The sequence below is a fragment of the Strongylocentrotus purpuratus genome, unplaced genomic scaffold, assembly GCF_000002235.5.
Source record: "Strongylocentrotus purpuratus isolate Spur 01 unplaced genomic scaffold, Spur_5.0 spur5_scaffold_20, whole genome shotgun sequence".
In the NCBI taxonomy this organism is placed as follows: domain Eukaryota; kingdom Metazoa; phylum Echinodermata; class Echinoidea; order Camarodonta; family Strongylocentrotidae; genus Strongylocentrotus; species Strongylocentrotus purpuratus.
The window spans coordinates 7541199-7560327 of NW_022145606.1; the positions used below are offsets into that span (position 1 = coordinate 7541199).

A 19129-nucleotide genomic window follows, 5' to 3' on the forward strand; every position below is an offset into this window, starting at 1 on the left:
TCGTTCGATACAGGCTACAATTAATACACGCAGCTCTATTCCCCGTTGCTGCATAATGACCCTAACGCACTCAACCGTAACCCGGCTGGGAAATATGTTAGCTGCTTCCGCACAAACATATATTGTACAAATGGAAATATGACATGAATTTCTTTTCTGAATAGTCGATATATATCATTTAGACCGCGTGATTTGTCTTGCCCGAGCTGTAAGAGATCACTTCTCCTCATTATATATTATATTAATCGCTCATATCAGCTGCATAGGTACGCTCCATTTCCGAATTAGCATGATGGTCTTCCATTCTCCCATTAATGTCACACATCCATCACCTCCTCAACGTAGTCGAATCTCGAATGTGTATAGGCGGCTAAGGCCTACGTATATGGCAATGTTGTTATTCCGAAATACAAGAACCCAGCGCGACCTCATAGGAAGCATGTATGATGTGACGTTTAGTACAGGCTACAATGCACGCAGCTCTATTCCCAGTTAATGCAGTGTGACGCACTCAACGCACTCAACCATCATTCGCGTGTGAATTATGCTAGATGCTTCTTCACAAACAGGGGCGTAAATCCCGGGGGGATGGGGGGGGGGGCTGCATCCCCCCTGGCTTGAAGTAGGGGGGTGGCCTGTACAATCACCCCCCCCCCCCCTGAAAAAAGAGAGAAAAAAAAGGAAGAAGAAGAAGAAGGAAAAAAATGTGATTGTTTCAATTTCAGCATAATGCATGAGAAATTAGTTATTTTTTATGTATGTATAACTGTATAGCCTACACGTATACAGTATGCCACTATCATTAAGAATAGTAGCGCGACGTGCGCGAACAAGCACTTCATAAACTTCACAATAATAAGAATCCTACTATATACACAAAATGCATTGGGCCGCGCCCCGGCCGGCCACGCAGTCTTTTGCATATTGCACGGCATCCATGCTCCGCTCTCTCGCGCTAGCAATGCAGAACAATTTTTCCCGTCCGCGCGATCTAGGGGAGGTAAGGGAACAATAGGACGGTTACCGCGACGACTGCACTGATCTTGCGCCGTGTGTGGTCGAACGGTCAGTATAAAGCCCCGTTGCCGGTTAGACCGTTTCAGGAACGGTCTAAAGTTCGCCGCTCAGTATAAAAGGGCTATAAGTATTCTGTCCGTGATGGTTATTTGTTTTGATAAATTTAATTGTAAATTTGGAAATTATGATATAATTATGTACAGGGCGTAAATCCCGGAGGGGATGGGGGTATGCATCCTCCCTGGCTCGAAGGAGGGGGGGGGGGAGGGAAGAACTAAATTCAGATGAGGATTAAAAGTCGAGAACGGTACAACGAATCGTCTTCTTTCTCTAATGATTTAATGAAACGTAATAGCTTTCGCGCTTCGCGCGGGAGGGAGGGGGGGGGGGAGGAAAAAACTGAATTCAGATGAGGACTAAAAGTCGAGAACGGTACAACGAATCGTCTTCTTTCTCTAATGATTAAATGAAACATAAAAGCTTCCGCGCTTCGCGCGGGAGAGGGGGAAGGGAAAAACCGAATTCAGATGAGGATCAAAAGTCGAGAACGGTACAACGAATCGTCTTCTTTCCCTATTGATTTAATGAAACGAAAAAGCTTCTGCGCTTCGCGCAGGAGGGGGGAAGGGAAAAACTGAATTCAGACGAGGATTAAGAGTCGAGAACGGAACAACAAATCGTCTTCTTTCTCTAATGATTTAATGAAACGTAAAAGCTTCCGCGCTTCGCGCGGGAGGGGGGGGGGGGACTGAATTCAGACGAGGATTAAGAGTCGAGCACGGTACAACGAATCGTCTTCTTTCTCCAATGATTTTATGAAACGTAAAAACTTCCGCGCTTCGCGAAGGAGGGGGGAAGGGAAAAACTGAATTCAGACGAGGATCAAAAGTCGAGAACGGTACAACGAATCGTCTTCTTTCCCTAATGATTTAATGAAACGTAAAAACTGAATTCTGACGAGGATTATTTTCGAGAACGGTACAACGAATCGTCTTCTTTCTCTAATATTGTTTGTTGTTTGTTCGTTTGTGTGTATACGTGTGTTTATGTGTGTGCGTGTGTGTGTGTGTGTGTGTGTGTGTGTATATTTCTAGTAAAAAAATACAGTTTGTGGATGTGGGTTCAAGAACAATCTATGATTATTTTATCAAAGCACTGCAACAAACGTATGATTTGCAGGTAAGGGATGGGCAAAATGATTATGATTTTATAGATAAAGAATTAAAAGAAATATTTGTTAGACCAAGAATTACTATACTCATTAGAAAACAACGTGAATTTCAATTTAAATTATTGCATGGAGCCATATACACTAATGAGCATCTTCATAGATTTGGTTTTGTTGGTGATAATTTATGTTCGTTTTGTAAGCAGGAAATAGAAACATACAAACATTTATTTTTATCTTGTGGGAGCGTTCAAAGGATATGGCAGGCTTTAATACAACTTTTTGAGTTAGATGAAATTAAAGATTTAGAATGGCGAGATATATTTGTTGGGTTGGTAGGTAGTTCATATAGAATAAAAATGTGTAATACCATCATTTTCATGGTGAAGTATGTAACATTTATGTCAAGATCGGGGGGGGGGGGCGAGTAATAACTTTAGAAAAGATGAAAAAAAGCATTTTTAAGTATAGGGATGAGGAAAAGAAAATAGCAATTAAAATGGGAAAGCTAGGATCACATTTCTTGAAGTGGGAGCAGCTTAAGATTAATTAAGATTTGCTTTCTTCTCTACCGTGAGCCTGTTAAAAGCGTAACTCGATTTTGCGGCCTGGATAACTTATTTAGTATATTTTTCTTGAGTTGAGAATGTTGGCAGACATCCACTGAGTGAGTACTCTGTGTGTGTGTGTGTGGGGGGGGGGGGGGGGGGGGTGGGTGGGTGGGTGAGTATGTGTGTGGGTGGGTGAGTATGTTTGTGTGATAGAGGGTGAGTATGTTTGTGTGATGGAGGGGGCAGGGAAGGGGCAGGATTGTTTCAGTAAAATTATCTCCAGATTTGTTTAAGTTTTTTTTTTTTGTAATATATAAGTAAATAACATTTACAATTGACATATTATGTTTAGGTACTTATACGTTTACTTTGTTGCTAAGTTATATTATACTGCAAATAAGTTTGTGTTTAATTATGTTTATGTCAAAGCATTAATATTGAATATGTTTATTTTATTCAATTGTATGTCATGGTTTGTATTATATATCTGGAGAAATAAAACAAAATTGTTAAAAAAAAAAAAAAAGTGTGTATGTTGTGTGTTTGTGCGTGCGCGATCGCGCGCTCTTGCGTAAATTAGTGTGGGCGTGTGCTCGTGCTCGGCTATCGCCGATCATCCCCCCACTCCTCGGTACGGATTTACAAATGTATATTGTAGAAATGTAAATACGAAAGTAATTTAGTTTCTGTTTACTTTTTTACTCGGCTCAATGAACAGTTGACAATAGGCCTAACCTCAAAATGGTGACCCAATAAAATCGTAATACAATATTCCAATAACATGACGGATGAGAATATTTAATCGTGAAAAAAATGATACCAACTTGTACAGATTTGGTAAAGATTTGTTTGTTGTTTTGTTGTCATAGCAGTTCAAGTTTGTCCAATATTACGGAAACAGCATTTAAAAACATGAGTATATTTTATGTCTGCGCTAAAATCATTACAAAACGCGGGTAAAAAATGTTGTTTAGAAAGTTAATTAATGTTCAATCTGATGTTTATTACAGCTTGACCAATGCTTGCATTAATATCATTCTTAAACTCAACAATGATACGTGATATTCGCATGGAGCACTGCCAGGGGATCTTTTCAATAATTTGCCGAAAAGGCATCGCTAAAATACGAAATTTGGCTTGTAGAGGTGTCGTGGTCTTTGGTAAATACCCGTCATCGGACTGTGGATCAAATGGCTCGCGGTTCAAGTCCCACCGCGCGACACTAATGTACTTTGGCGAGAAAGTATAATCTACAATTACCACTCTCAACCAAGGTAGTGAATGGGTATCCAGTACAAAAAACTTCATTGAATGTTTGAGCCCGTTATCATGGGGGCTCCTGAGGCTTCTTGTTATGCAGCCGGTGTAGTATAAAATGGACAAATATATTATTATTATATTACTACTATTATGTTCTTTTCAAAAGATTCCCCATCTACTGATACCGGTTAAATTTGCTCTGCATTATCGGAAGTATGCTACTCCGTTTTTGTATTGCCACCCTGTCGTTATAGGCGCAGCTAGTCGACTGGGACAGACAAGAGAAGTATCTCTCTCTCTCCATCTCTTTCTCTTCATTTCTCTCTCTATATATCTATTTATCCCTCTCTCTTCATCTCTCTCTCTCACTCCTTCTTCATATCTCTCTCTCTCTCCATCTCTCTCTCTCTCTCTTCTTCATCTCTTCTCTTCATTTCTCTCTATATATATCTCTTTATCCCTCTCTCTCTTCATATCTCTCTCTCTCTCTCTCGTTCTCTCTCTCTCTCTCTCTTTCCCTCTCTCTCTCTCTCTATATCACTTTCTTTTTCCATCTCTCTTCATCTCTTTCTCTCTTCATCTCTCTCTCTCTCTGTCTGTCTTTGTCTCTCTCTTTCTTCATCTCTCCATCTCTCTGAATCTTTATCTATCTAGTCCGTTTTGTATTGCCACCCTGTCGTTATAGGCGCAGCTAGTCGACTGGGACAGACAAAAGAAGTATCAATGAAACACATACCAGTCTCTAAAGCTCAGCGCATACTATACACAATCCGAATGCGATCCGAGTTTTAAAAAATTAACAACAGCTAGCGCATATTATATGTACATTAAAACATGTAAAATGTGAATGATCGTGGTGAGTACCCCTTTTCATCTGTGGTGGGTGTTTACTTTCAGGTACTCTCCCACGGTATTTGTCAAGCATTTTTAGTCCGCATATGCATATTATGATGATCTCCTTCCCATATAACGAGATATTGATTAATTCACGACGCGCCGATGCTTGTGCTCGGTGGGGACACCGTTTGTGTTACCGTTTCCTGGCAACGACGAGTGAAGCCATTATGTTAATTAGCGCATGATCTCTTGACTATGGATGAAGCCGGGGATGAAATCTCTCGCTGAGGGCTACGGCGATGAAGTAAAAACATCAGACATCTTACGTAAATAATGATACTACTTACATTTATACAAATAATTATCATTGTTGCTATCTATATTGTTAGTAATAGTATGAGTAGTAGTAGGCCTATATAGAACTAGTAGTAGTTGTAAAAGGAGTATGTTTGATGTTATTGGTATTAGTATAATCATTATTAATACTACTATTGTCATAATTGTGTATCATTATGACGATTATGTGTATTATTATTATTACTATTATCATTATTATAACTCTTTTCATTATCACTTTTAATATTGTTATTATTTTTTTTTTTTTTACTATAAGATTGGTATTCTGATTATGAAAATATTGTTAACATATCAAAATTAGGGCGAGTCATTAGTTAATGTTTTCACAATGACATCGCAAACCAAACTTAAATAGCTTAAAGACGAGTAGTTCGGGTGTTTACCCAAAATGAAACGAATGTTGTCAATCACTAGGATTAGCCTCCAGTTGTATGACCAACAGGCCTTATGTAATGCTTTTCACCGCCCCCCCCCCCCCCCCCCATACAAAAAATGCCACATGGATACAAAATTGTGTGATATTCTGTCAATTAACCCTTGAAAGTAGAGAGAGAGGGAAATAAAATAAATATTTGTAATTGGAAATAAAATTCTACACGAGAAAAGGTATATATTAAGATAATTTTTGCTTTAGCAATGCAATATTTAATTACCTTCTTGCTATCTAAACTTTGTGCTTGCATCTGTTTTGCATTTCTTGTTATATACCTCACTTAAGTAATCCAGCAATCTGATTGGTCGAAATTGCATTCATAAACTTTAACTGTTCCCGAAAATTCCCGGTAACCATGGTTAAAAAACAGTTCAAAATCCCAATAACCATGGTTATTGGGAAAATAGGTCAGTCTCCATGGTTACCCCATAGGTTTACATGTTAAAAAATGGTCTGAGCGATCGAGGATACCGTACGTGTGCGAAGAATTGGTCGGTAATTTCAATACAATTGAATCTCGATCGATCTTACCGACAATTTTATCTTGCATTGTTGACATGAAGACGAAAATAAACTTCCAAAAACAAAAAAACAACACCTGCCGATAGATCTTGATCTAAGTTCGTGCCAATATGCATTGCAAAAGTAAAAGGAGGGCCCGTTTAATGGAGCAGTGGTGAAGCATCGACCACGCGAAGCCGTTTTCAATTCATTTTAATGTATATATTAAAGAAAACTACTGTGCATGTTGACAGAGCGCGCTGGCCGAGCGGATTAAGGCGCTGGCTTTAGTAACATTACCTTTGGTCTGAATCCCATCTTCGACAATTATTTTTTTTTTTTTTTAGCAGATGTTTCTGCATTTATTGATAAATCAAATATAAAAAATTCAAATAACAATAATAGTATATAATATAATTGATTTACATCAAGAGTGACAACTTAATACACACAAAATAAAATATTTTTAAAAAAAATACATAATTGAAAGCTTGAAAGTATGGAGGTAAGTAAAAATAATCAACATAAATGCAGAGGCCAACTATCATAAGCAAAGAAGCTTGAGGCGATAGCAGCCGGGAAGGGGGGGGGGGGGTACATGGCGCTATTTTAGGAGAATGTAGGGGAATAGAGAGTCACATATAAAGATTTTGTTCAGAAAGTATCTGAATAAAAAGTGGAAAGAAATTAAGAAAAAAGAAAAAAAGAAGAAAAATGTGCAAGTGTGTGCAAGTGGGTGTGTGCAGGTGAAGTAAGTGTTCGATTCGTATTGTTAATGAACTGGTCATCTAAAATTAATTTAAATAAACAATCAAAACCTCTGAGACCCTCATGATGTTTTTGAATATGTAGATATTAAATATTTTTTCATCGATGCTTTGAATGAAAAAAGAGTTGCAGAGTGTTTAATATTGTCAGGTAAAGCATTCCAAATGTCTGGACCATGATGTCTTATCGATTTATAGGCCATAATAATTTTGGGGTTTGTTAAGTGGAAATCAGATGAGTGTCGTGTGGGATAAGAATGTATATCACTATTGTAAACAAAAATATTTCGAAATGCCAAAGGTATAGTATTTATCCAACATTTATACATAAAGATTGCAGTTTGAAAACTGTGAATGTTCGCGATTTTTAATGTTTTTAGTTTACAAAATATTGGATCAGTATGGGCTAAATAATGTGAATGTGTACAAAGACGAAGTGCTTTCTTTTGGAGACGATATATTAACATAATTTTCATCTTACTACTATTGCCCCAAACTATGTTACAATAAGATATGTATGACAAAATGAAGGAATTGTAAAGCATAAATAGTGACTTTTGCGATAGATAGTATTTTAATTTATATAAAATGCCTATGCTTCTCGAGACTAGCATGCAAATGTTGTTAATATGACTATTCCAAGTTAGGTTTGAATCAATCATTACACCTAAGAATTTTGTAACTTCTTTTTCAATTATGGGCATGTTATCTATAAAAATATTATAACGAAGTACATGTTTAGAGTGTATGTTTTTGAAATAAATACAATTAGTCTTATTAATATTTAAAGAGAGTTTATTGGATTTGAACCAAGATGATAATTTATTTAGTTCTAAATTGAGGGTTGTAATAAGAATGTTTAAGTCTTTATGCGAATTAAATACGTTGGTATCGTCTGCGAACAGAACATATGTTAGGAGTGGTGATGCATTAACAATATCATTCATATATACTAAAAACAGTAGGGGACCTAATATGGAGCCTTGTGGTACTCCGCATTCTATGGTGGAAATATTAGATGTTGTAGATTTAAACATAACATATTGATGTCTATTACGCAAATAGTCTTCAAACCAAGAAAGTACAATCCCTCTAACTCCATATGCTTTTAATTTATGTATTAATATTGTACGATGGTCCATGGTATCGAATGCTTTCGATAAGTCCATAAAACACCTACAGTGTGTTCTTTTTTAGAAAGGGAATCGGTTATTTTGTCACATAATTGTAGAATAGCATAATCAGTAGAGTGGTTCTTTCTAAATCCATATTGATTAGGAATTAAAAAGTTATTGCTATCTAAGAAAGAATATAATCGTTTATATACTATTTTCTCTAATATCTTTGAAATGCTTGGTAGTAAAGAAATTGGTCGGTAGTTTGAAACTTTAGAGTGATCATCCTTTTTATATATCGGAATTATTTTTGCAACTTTAAGTGGGTCGGGAAAACCCCCTTGGGAAAGAGATAAATTAAAGATATGTGATAACGGGGAAGCTATGAAGTGAATTATTTGTTTTAATAAAGATACACTTAGCTCATCGTAGCCACTAGATTTACTGCTTTTTAATGAACGAACAATTTCTAAAATCTCTTGAATATTTGTTGGATTAAAAAATAAGGATTGATTAACGTTATTATTTAAGTATTTTAAAAAATCATTCTTTTCATTGATTATTTTGGAAGCTAAATCCGGTCCAATATTAGTAAAGTATTTATTGAATGCCTCAGCACCATTATTTGGGTCTATGTGATGCCCATTATCATTAAATCCAATATTATTTGGAGTATCCTTTTTCTTCCCCAAAATGTCATTAACTGTTTGCCATAATGATTGATTATTATCTTTATTATTTTCAATTTTATTACCATAGTATAATTTGCGTGATAAACGAATAATTGAAGTCAATTTATTACGGTACTTTTTATATTTATTTTGATTTTCATTTGTAGGTGATCGAAGTGAGATTTTATATAAACGAATTCGGGTAGATATTGATTTAAGTATACCTTGAGTAATCCATGGTCGTATATTTTTCTTTTTATTTGACTTAATTCTTGAGAGGGGCACATTTTTATTATAATGACAAAGAAGTTTGTTTATAAATTTTTGATATGAACTGTTCACATCTCTTTCAAAATAAATATCATACCAATCTTCTTGACTCAAGTCTATCTTTAAGGATTCAATATTACGCTTGGTTTCTTTACGTCGTGTTGTATGTTCTTTATTGGGAATTTGTAGGTGTTTATCATTAGGACCTATCGTAAATATTGGTAAATGGTCTGAGATATCATAATAATATATTATTCCATTCTGTTTATTATCTAATACGTTTGAGAAAATATTATCAATTATAGTATGTGTTAAGTTTGTAATCCTAGTTGGTTTATTAATAAGAGGTTTAAAAAAATTAAGATAATAAATTAGTGAAGTGTTGGCCAAGAACGGTAAAAGGTAAGGATATATCGATATTAAAGTCTCCCATAATATATACATCTTTATTTTCTCTAGAAATAAATTCAAGGCATGATTCTAATTCATCAAAAAATGTGTCGGCTACATTGTTAGGTGGTCTGTACATTACCCCAACGATTCTACTCTTATGTTTATCATCAATAATTTCTAAAAATAATGTTTCTATTCCTTCCAGTTGAATATCATGTCTTATTTTAAATTGTACATCATTACGAGAATAAAAAGCGACACCTCCCCCCTTTCCGTTTTTACGGTCTGAATGAATAAATTCATAATTCTCAATGTTGAATATTGGAGGAGAAGTTGAGTGTAACCAGGTTTCGGTAAGTCCTATTAAAGAAAATGAAAATGTGTTTAGGATAGATAAAAATTCTTCAAAATTATCGAAATTTTTTTGTAAGCTTCGAATATTGATGTTTAATAAACTAAAACAGTGAAGGTTATTACTGGAATATTAGAATTAAAATTTGAATTAAATTCATTAGTAGTATAATATTTACTCTGGGGTGTATAAACTTGATCATTCAGAATATCATTTAAAGCCATAAGGATTAAAAATGTGATATTGCGACCAGTATTAATGAATACTATGTGTTTGGTGCGTGCATGTGCGTGTAAGAGTGGAAGTGCATTTATAATGGGTGTCGGCAAAAACCAACAAAATCAGGGGGGTGTACATGATGTTCACTTGTGCGTGACTATCAGACAGACTCGGGGCCGGTGACAGCGTTCAAACGTGGTCATTAATTTTAAAAAAAATAAAAAAAAACTTAGAAATTTGTAATTTAAGAAAGTTTAATTTTTTTTTTTTTTTTTTGAGTATTGTTATCGTTTAAATTTACAGTGATGAATTGTTTTCGAAACGTACTACCTTTAAGTTACAGAGAAAGGTGGGTAAGCCTATGTGCTATACCTAAGGGGGTGAGAAGGAAACAACGTTCAGCATTAAGGACTGGATTATGATTGACATGAGAATAGGGATTTACAGGGGGGGGGGGTATGATAATACCTTGGCTTTAGCATAAGTAATACAAATAAGCAATAGTTAAGTTGAAATAAAATGAATTAACATACATCATGTCGATCCACGTCACACCGACGAAACACCGCCAGACACCGGCGAACCAGCATACCGCGGAGAGACCGCGCCACATGATAACATTAAGTCACGTCATTAATGACTGCTTTAATATTCGAGAAATAGTTGTTTTTATACGCTCTCGGGAAGGTTACAATTGGGCTATTCCCCTCGGCACGCCTCGGGTAATAGCACAATTCTAACCTTCCCTTGAGCGTATATAAACAATTATATACCTCACTTAGAAATCCAGCCATCTGATTGGTCGAATTGCATTCATAAACTTCAACTGTTCCTGTAAAATTCCCGGTAACCATGCTTAAAACATTTCAATATTTTTAATAACCATGGTAATTAAAAAAATAGGTCAGTCTCCATGGTTACCCCATAGGTTTACATGTTAAAAAATGGTTTGAGCGATGGAGGATACCATACGTGTGCGAAAAATTGGTCGGCAATTTCAATACAATTGAATCTCGATCGATCTTACCGACAATTTTATCTTGCATTGTTGACATGAAGACGAAAATTAACTCTCAAAAACAAAAAAACAACATCTGCCGATAGATCTTGATCTAAGTTCGTGCCAATATGCATTGCAAAAGTAAAAGAAGGGTCCGTTTCATGGAGCTTTTGCGAAGCATCCCTCACGCGGAGCCGTTTTCAATCCATTTTAATGTATATATTGGAGAAAACTGCCAAGCATGTTAACGGCGCGCGATAGCCGAGTGGTCTAAGCGTTGGTTTTCGATACACCTCTTGTTGTACGCAAGAGTTCGAATCCCGTCTTCGACAAAAATGTAAATTATTTTTTATTTTTTATTTTTTAGTCTATTTTTTTCGGCATATAAAAGTATTAATGACTGCTTTAATATTCGAGAAATAGTTGTTTTCATACGCTCTCGGGAAGGTTACAATTGGGCTATTCCCCTCGGCAAGCCTCGGGGAATAGCACAATTCTAACCTTCCCTTGAGCGTAATAAAACAACTATTTCTCTCAAAGCAGTCATTAATACTATACTATTTCTCTCAAAGCAGTCATTAATACTATATTATGTATTTTCATAACGTTCTTCAAATATGTTTTGTTCGTTTTATGGCATATAGGTGCATACGGAGCCCCCAAATAAATAATAAAGAGAGAGAGAGAGAGAGAGAGAGAGAGGAGAATAAGATGACGTGGTAGCAACCTACATGGGTGAATACAGTTCTCATTGGCTACAAATAGCGGTAGTTATCTTAGGAAGCAGCAGGCTCCGTTCTCACGAATGATCCACTGGAACTATATCCTCCAAAAGGAAGAAGATGCTCCTGAAAGATTCAAATCAGCAAGAACAGTAAATGTGACAATCATTTCATCTCATCCATGTTAATAAGCGACCAATGGTTTAAGAGAAAAGCTAAGAAAATTGTTGTTGTTGTTATTTAGGTTTATAGGTATTTATCATTCAGGAGTGAATATTTATGCCTTTTCTGTTAGGATTTATTTCTTTTTAAATTTCAAACTTGTTATTAAATGTTAAAGAGGTCAGTGGCTGGCGACCAAAAGGCCTATCGGATATATGTGGATGTCCGAGGACCACCCCGGACACGGTACGTTGTGACATTTTGATCACAAGTAGTCTTTGAAAGATTTTTTGAAGGTTTGCTGTATAAATCAGTACATCTCTCTCCCATCCAAGGAATATGTGAGTAGACTGTTTATGGATTATGAGGTTAGTCAAATAGCTTCATTTCATTAAAGTAACTCCCTAGCTGTGTTATAAGTTTGAAACACACTTCCAAATAAGTTGTATGAGGATTATTTGGTGTTTTGGTAAAAAATAGATTTTTGCATGTTAAGGAAATTTTATCAATAAAAGTTTGTTTTAATTAGACATCAATTTTTCCTGTAACTTTTGAAAGCTCAATAGTTATGAGGGTTAAAGCGCCGTTATGTTTTTCTTTTCATTCTAGAGATACCATAGCAATTTTTACACGTTGGCAAAAGTACGACACCGTCAGTCGTCCCTATCACTTTCATTCGTTAGCGAAGTTGTTAGCAGTAAGTCTATTTTTGTGCTTGTTTTCAGCAATGTTATTTGTGTTCCGTCACAGAAGTAAGTTTAATGGATTAATTATATAATGTGTTGATGATGTGATTATGTAAAAAAAGGCTAAGAAAAGTTCTTGACAAAAGTTAAAGTTCATTATAAACGTACACGTACACATGGTGAAATCAGGTTGAACTTAGTGTACAACGTGTATGTCTATAGACTTGTGTTGCAAACTCATGGATATTGTTGCCAATTTGTTCTCAAAGTATAAAAAGGCTCACAAACGTATATTTCATTTGCACACAGAATTAACGAAAAGTGTCAGTTGACAGTTTTTGGTTTTGTTTGACAAGCTTATGATGGGGAACATTTTAAAAAAAATGTTCAAAGTAATTTTGAATGGTTTTGGATTCTTGTGGAAAAAAGGGATTTACAGACAATGTGTTAGTGTCGTGAGTTAGATACATGTAAGAGTTTGGTAAAATGACAAAGTTCACTATGTCAAGTATGTATTTGTAGATTCTTTTGGATTTATTTACAAGGGAAATTAAAAAAAAAAGACGTTAGGATTTGTTCTGTACATGGAATTTATTGTCTTATATCAACGAGAAATAAGAAACATATCAGACAAATAGGTATTTATTACGTATAAACCATTTATCAAGAACATGTCACACTCAGATTGATAAACAATGAACAAGATAACTCAAAATATGTTATTTGCTGTGCATTATCTTTACAGATTGAATAAAACCTAAACTGATGGGAATGTTCACCATTTTCTAACGGGGGATATCTCTGCTTGTTCTCTGCTCTATCCTGTTGGAGTTACATAGCTTATCACCAAAGCTTAACTCAGTAAAGCTCATATTAGGCATTGTGACACATCAACACACTCGATGAACAAACGATGTCCAACTTCATACATGTACCATCTCCAAGCAATCTATGTTGAAGAGTGGAACAGGATCCAGTCAAAAACATGAACAGTGTTTGTGAATAAATGATGAATTGCTTCAAAACAGCCTTGGCCATACATAATATTGACAATTAATTAGTTCTTCAATCTTTGAGTATATGGGGTATGGTAACTTAATTTAGTTTGCGGTTTGGTGTGATGGTATACATTATGTAGGATTTGTGAGATCACAGTGCGAAAAATTACATCTTAAAAGAGGGGAAAACAATCCTTATGAGGTTTTGAGCACAATGTAATCATGAAACACTAAAAAGATCTTATTAAGAAAATATTTGTATCAACATTAAATTCGAGTTAATGTACGTTTAATTGTTTTGGGGATTATTCAACACTGTCTTTTTCAGATATGTATTACTTTCTGAAATTGCTATGATTTATATTCTTTTCTTTTCTTTTCTCAAGGGTCCTCATTGAATTAGGATTAAGACTAAGATGACTTGCAGGTTTGTGCAGCGGGGTATGCAAAATGTTACCTTGTTCAGAACTTGAATGATTTGTTGTTGTTGTTAGTTTTTAAGGCTGTCCAATCTGAAAAAAATTATTTCCGCTTGGCTATACTGTTCTTCGAGTTATTCATCAACGATGATTAGATGGCGCTGTTTCCTTTTCTCTGGCTCAAATATCGATTCAGTCTTTTCAGTGTTTCAGTGCTTTTTAATTTTCTTCAACAATGCTCCTTGAATGGTTGCCATTAAGTTTCACTGCTTCCTTTTGTTGGTTGTGACCGTTAAATCGATGGTGCCGGGCAGAAGTTTAAGTTGTCGACGTAAATTGTTTGAAATTGCCTCAATTATTATTATTTTTTTAAATAGTAGTGCATGCTAGGTTCCAGACAATGGAGGTGAATGGGTCAAAGTTCAGGATGTAGAGTTGATTCTGACGAAGAGCCACCACCATCTTACAAAATATGCTCTACACAATAAGGTAAAGTTTCTAAAGTTCTAAATCTTAACTTCAAGAAGCCCTATTGGTCAAATTGAGTGTTTCCCTAATCTTGTCAATCCTAAACTTTTCAACAGAGTTCCTTACCCTGTCTAATATCGAGTTGTTATGTATACAGTAGAAAATCGTTCGCACGAGGTACTAGGGCCCAAGAAAATTATCATGTAATATCAGGAATTTAGTTATATTATAAGAATATAAAGAGCTAGGACCAACACAAATAAGCTTGCTATAACAGATACATTAATATATCAGAGCTCTTTATACTGAGGTTTCACTCTCTATATAAATGTGAGTTTCATTTACATGTAAACGTGTATACACACACGCACACACGCCCGCCCACACACACACACACATACACAGTGTTTAGTCCTGCGTCATTTTTTTAGAAACTCGTGAAATCTACAAATCAGAAAATATAACAACTGTAAGAGAAACAAATATCAATTGACAAGATTTATTCCAAACAAGTACAGATTTTTTTGTTAAAGGATAAAACGCACAGTTACTAACTTTAGAAAGTTTATATACTTTGTGGTGACACTCTGAAGAGTAGGAGAATGAAGAATGATTCAAGGACTGTAACCTACTTATTTACTCTCTGTACAGTTATGACAGCTATTGTTCAATAGGCCATTTTCGTAATACCACTAAATTGAATGCACACATGACACATCTTTGTTAAGTGCCTCGTTGCAAATTATTTCATGAAACTGTTACAAATAACTGTATTTCAATAGTCATAATAAGGATTGCATACATTCCGTGTTTTTAGGTTAGGACAAGCCATAAAATGTGTGCATTAAATTTGATGACATTATAAAAATGACCCATTGAAGCTATGATAATTTACACTTAAAACTTAAAAAGGCAATCCAACCCTTGTCGTAACTTCATTGGTATTAAAGGTGATACAAAGTTTTGGGAAATTTTTAAAATTGGCTGGATAAATATTCTGTACAATTTTGAAATATTTGGATGCCCCTGTGGATGTGTTAAAAATTGAATATAAAAATTTACCGGTGATCCTGTTAAATTTCGATAATTTTCAAATAGCGCATACGGCCATACAATATAATTGATACAAATACATATTCAGTACTTTCTTTGTTTAAGAATCTAAAGCTTTATGACACATGAAGATAATTAAAAACATAAAAAAACATCCATGTGTAAATACAAGCCATTTTCCTAGTGCTATCCTATCTTCAAATCAGATCTCTCTAATCAACCTTGGATTAATTTCACAAAATAATCAAATAATTGCATATGAATATGCATATTTTTATGTACATGTAGTTCATTTATTTCCGAAAATAAATTCAAATATTTTTTGTGTTTACGTTTTGAACCAAATTAAATAATAGTTCAAAACATGCTTTCCAATGCAGAATTCGCATTTTGAATCCTCTTTATTGTATGTCACTTTATGTTAATTATTTCACTTTGCATATTCTAAATCTCAGTTTTCTTTTTTCAATAATAGTAAATGACAAACCCCTAAAATCCGGGATAATAATATGAATGCTAGGCCCTCAGAAAGAACAGTATTACTAAAGATGAGGCTACGCTGAGTAAACAATACATGAATATAACTCTTATTATTATTGTTGTTGTGTTTGTTGTCTTTATTATTATTATGATTGTTAGTATTATTAATATTTTTGTAGCTCAAAAAGAAGAAAAAATAACCACTAATTAAATCAGATACGTTTGATTAAATTATACAAACTTTGACCTGCATTCTGAGCAAAGTAAACATGATAATGTAAAATTCTTATCTGACAGAAAAAAGTATTTGCAATGTGAATACATCTTGAGCCAATTTTGTACAGCTTTATCATGAAAGTAACAAAGAGAGAACATAATTACATTTATTTTCTATCCATACAAGGAAAGTAAATTTTTAACTTAATGACATATTAAAATCACATACAAATCAGTTATCAATTTATCAATTACCAAAATGTCAACGTTCTTTTCTGTTCAACATTATAAAACAAAGATCCTAATTCGTTCATTCATATAATTCAGTTCGTAATATAATAGTAGTGTATGATGATAACGATGCACGTTACCTCATCAAATAACATTTCGGTATAAAATAGATATTCAATGTACAGATGACCTAATGTTACTCACGGGGCAATACCAGGTACACTGTGCTAAATCTACATGCATGAATGCTACCGTCCAACTCTGATGTAGCACAAGACATTCATTGGCCTATACTGACTTTTTGCCATACCTTTACAAAAGTCCTAAAAGTTATATGAAAAGAGAAACACTTACTTTAAAAAGGTGACCTTTATAAAATGGCATCCAATCAGAAGGAGGTAAAGCTTGCGCTCACTTCATCTGTACAATGCTATTCATGTAGCCCTGGGGCAGGGGGAGGGGAAGTCACCTAATACGGTATACGGGTATGTGCCGCTCTAATGGGTTACTATTTTGCAAAAATCCCTAAATCTTTGCCTTAAACATGGGCTCTATATTCACTGTGCGTACGTTATTCGCTGTTTTCAAAGATATCACTTGTTCTCGGTTTTCCGAAGTTATGTCTGACTGTTCAAATGAATAACTAACCTACATTATTTTGCCCATATGGAAAGCATTTACTTTCGAATTAAATCATAAGCCCTTTGCGCAATTTTTTTTCAATATTTCACGTGTACAGTACATCGAGGTAATAAATGTCATGAAAGATCGGAATAGGCCTGGGATCGTGAATTTCAAAGTTGAGGTACATTCTAAAGCACAAGTCATTGTAAAGCAAAGAATCGTTTATATGGTCTGTGGTCCCCCAGCCCCCCTTCTCTCGACCTCTCTCTTTTCAATCTATCTGAAACTGAAATATTTGTGCATGGTGCACTATTTAATACTTCAAATTGTATTTCTAATCTGCTCTAGCTGTCCGTGGATTTCGACGGGTGATATAATACATTCATTACCAATAATAAAGGCCTATATATGCCTATAATGTTCTTTTAACAAAGGAGGTTTGTATTTGAGAAGGCCAGCTCAATGGAATGACCTTCTATCTTCCACCGACGTAGTGATCATCTCCCCTAAAAGAAAACAGTTATGTTCCTAAATGAATAATGATAATTATAAATTATCAACAGCAATTGTCGGGTGAATGTGCACCACAAACCGGAACGTACGAAATACCAACTTAACTTACGGGATAATTGTCTAAGATGATAACGCGGAGGGAGGTCTCCTAATTAGCCCTATTTATATCTGCTTCATGGCCAACGGGAACCAGTACAACATCGAGGCGACCATTGGATGATGCCGCGAGGAGAGGTGTCTTGTCATCATTTTCAGCCTAATTTTGATCTGCTCCTTTGCCAATGAGAAACTGTACAACATCGTGGTGACCATTGTATGATGCCGCGTGGAGAGGTGTGTTGTCATAATAATCAACCATGTTTAGATCTGCTCCTTCTTCAATGAGAGTCTCCACAACATCGTGGTGACCATTGTATGATGCCGTGTGGAGAGGTGTGCTCAAATCTTTATCAGTCATGTTTAGATCTGCTCCTTCTTTAATGAGAGTCTCCACAACATCGAGATGACCACTATGTAATGCCGCGTGGAGAGGTGTGTTCCGATCATTATCAACCATGTTAAGATCTGCTCCGTGGTCAATGAGAGCACCCACAACATCGAGATGACCACGATATGATGCCATGTGGAGAGGTGTGCTGCCATCATCATGAGTCGTATTTGGATCTGCGTCATGGTTAATGAGAATATATACAACATCGAGGTGACCATTGAACAATGCCGTGTGGAGAGGTGTGTTGCCATAATAATCAACCATGTTTAGATCTGCTCCTCCTTCAATGAGAGTCTCCACAACATCGAGATGACCATTGTTTGATGCCGTGTGGAGAGGTGTGTTCCGATCATAATCAACCGTATCTGGATCTGCTCCATGTTCAATTAGAACCCTCACAACATCGGGATCACCACGATATGTTGCCGTGTGGAGAGGTGTGCTGCCATCATCATGAGTCGTATTTGGATCTGCGTCATGGTTAATGAGAGTCTCCACAACATCGAGATGACCATTGTATGATGCCGCGTGGAGAGGTGTGCTGCCATAATAATCAACCATGTTTAGATCTGCTCCTTCTTCAATGAGAGTCTCCACAACATCGAGATGACCACTATATGATGCCGTGTGGAGAGGTGTGCTCCAATCATTATCAACCATGTTTAGATCTGCTCCTCCTTCAATGAGAGTCTCCACAACATCGAGATAACCATTGTATGATGCCGTGTGGAGAGGTGTGTTCCGATCATAATCAGCCGTATCTGGATCTGCTCCATGTTCAATTAGAACCCTCACAACATCGGGATCACCACGATGTGTTGCCGTGTGGAGAGGTGTGCTGCCATCATCATCAGTCGTATTTGGATTTGCGTCATGGTTAATGAGCATAAATTATGTACAACATCTAATTCACCATTGAACAATGCCGTGTGGAGAGGTGATCTCATATCATTATCAGTCGTATTTAGATCTGCTCCATGGCAAGTAAGAAACAGTACAACATCGTAGTGACCATAGAATGATGCCTCATGGAGAGGTGTCATGCCACTTTGATCAGTCCTATTTATATCTGCTTCATGGCCAATGAGAAACTTTATGACATCGAGGTGACCTTTGGATGATGCCGCGTGGAGAGGTGTCCTGTCATCTAAATCAA

At 35.7% G+C, this 19129-nt stretch overlaps 1 protein-coding gene across 1 annotated transcript; it reads right to left on the bottom strand.

Moving 5' to 3' along the window:
- Positions 1-17739: 17739 nt before the first annotated feature.
- LOC764549 (ankyrin repeat, PH and SEC7 domain containing protein secG-like) lies at positions 17740-18861 on the bottom strand. Its single transcript, XM_001200905.1, has one exon. The coding sequence runs from the start codon at positions 18859-18861 to the stop codon at positions 17740-17742; it is 1122 nt and encodes a 373-aa protein (XP_001200905.1).
- Positions 18862-19129: the final 268 nt, after the last annotated feature.

Coding starts and splice junctions, on each gene's coding strand:
- LOC764549 (XM_001200905.1), bottom strand. CDS start 18,861: ATGCTCATTAACCATGACGCAAATCCAAATACGACTGATGATGATGGC.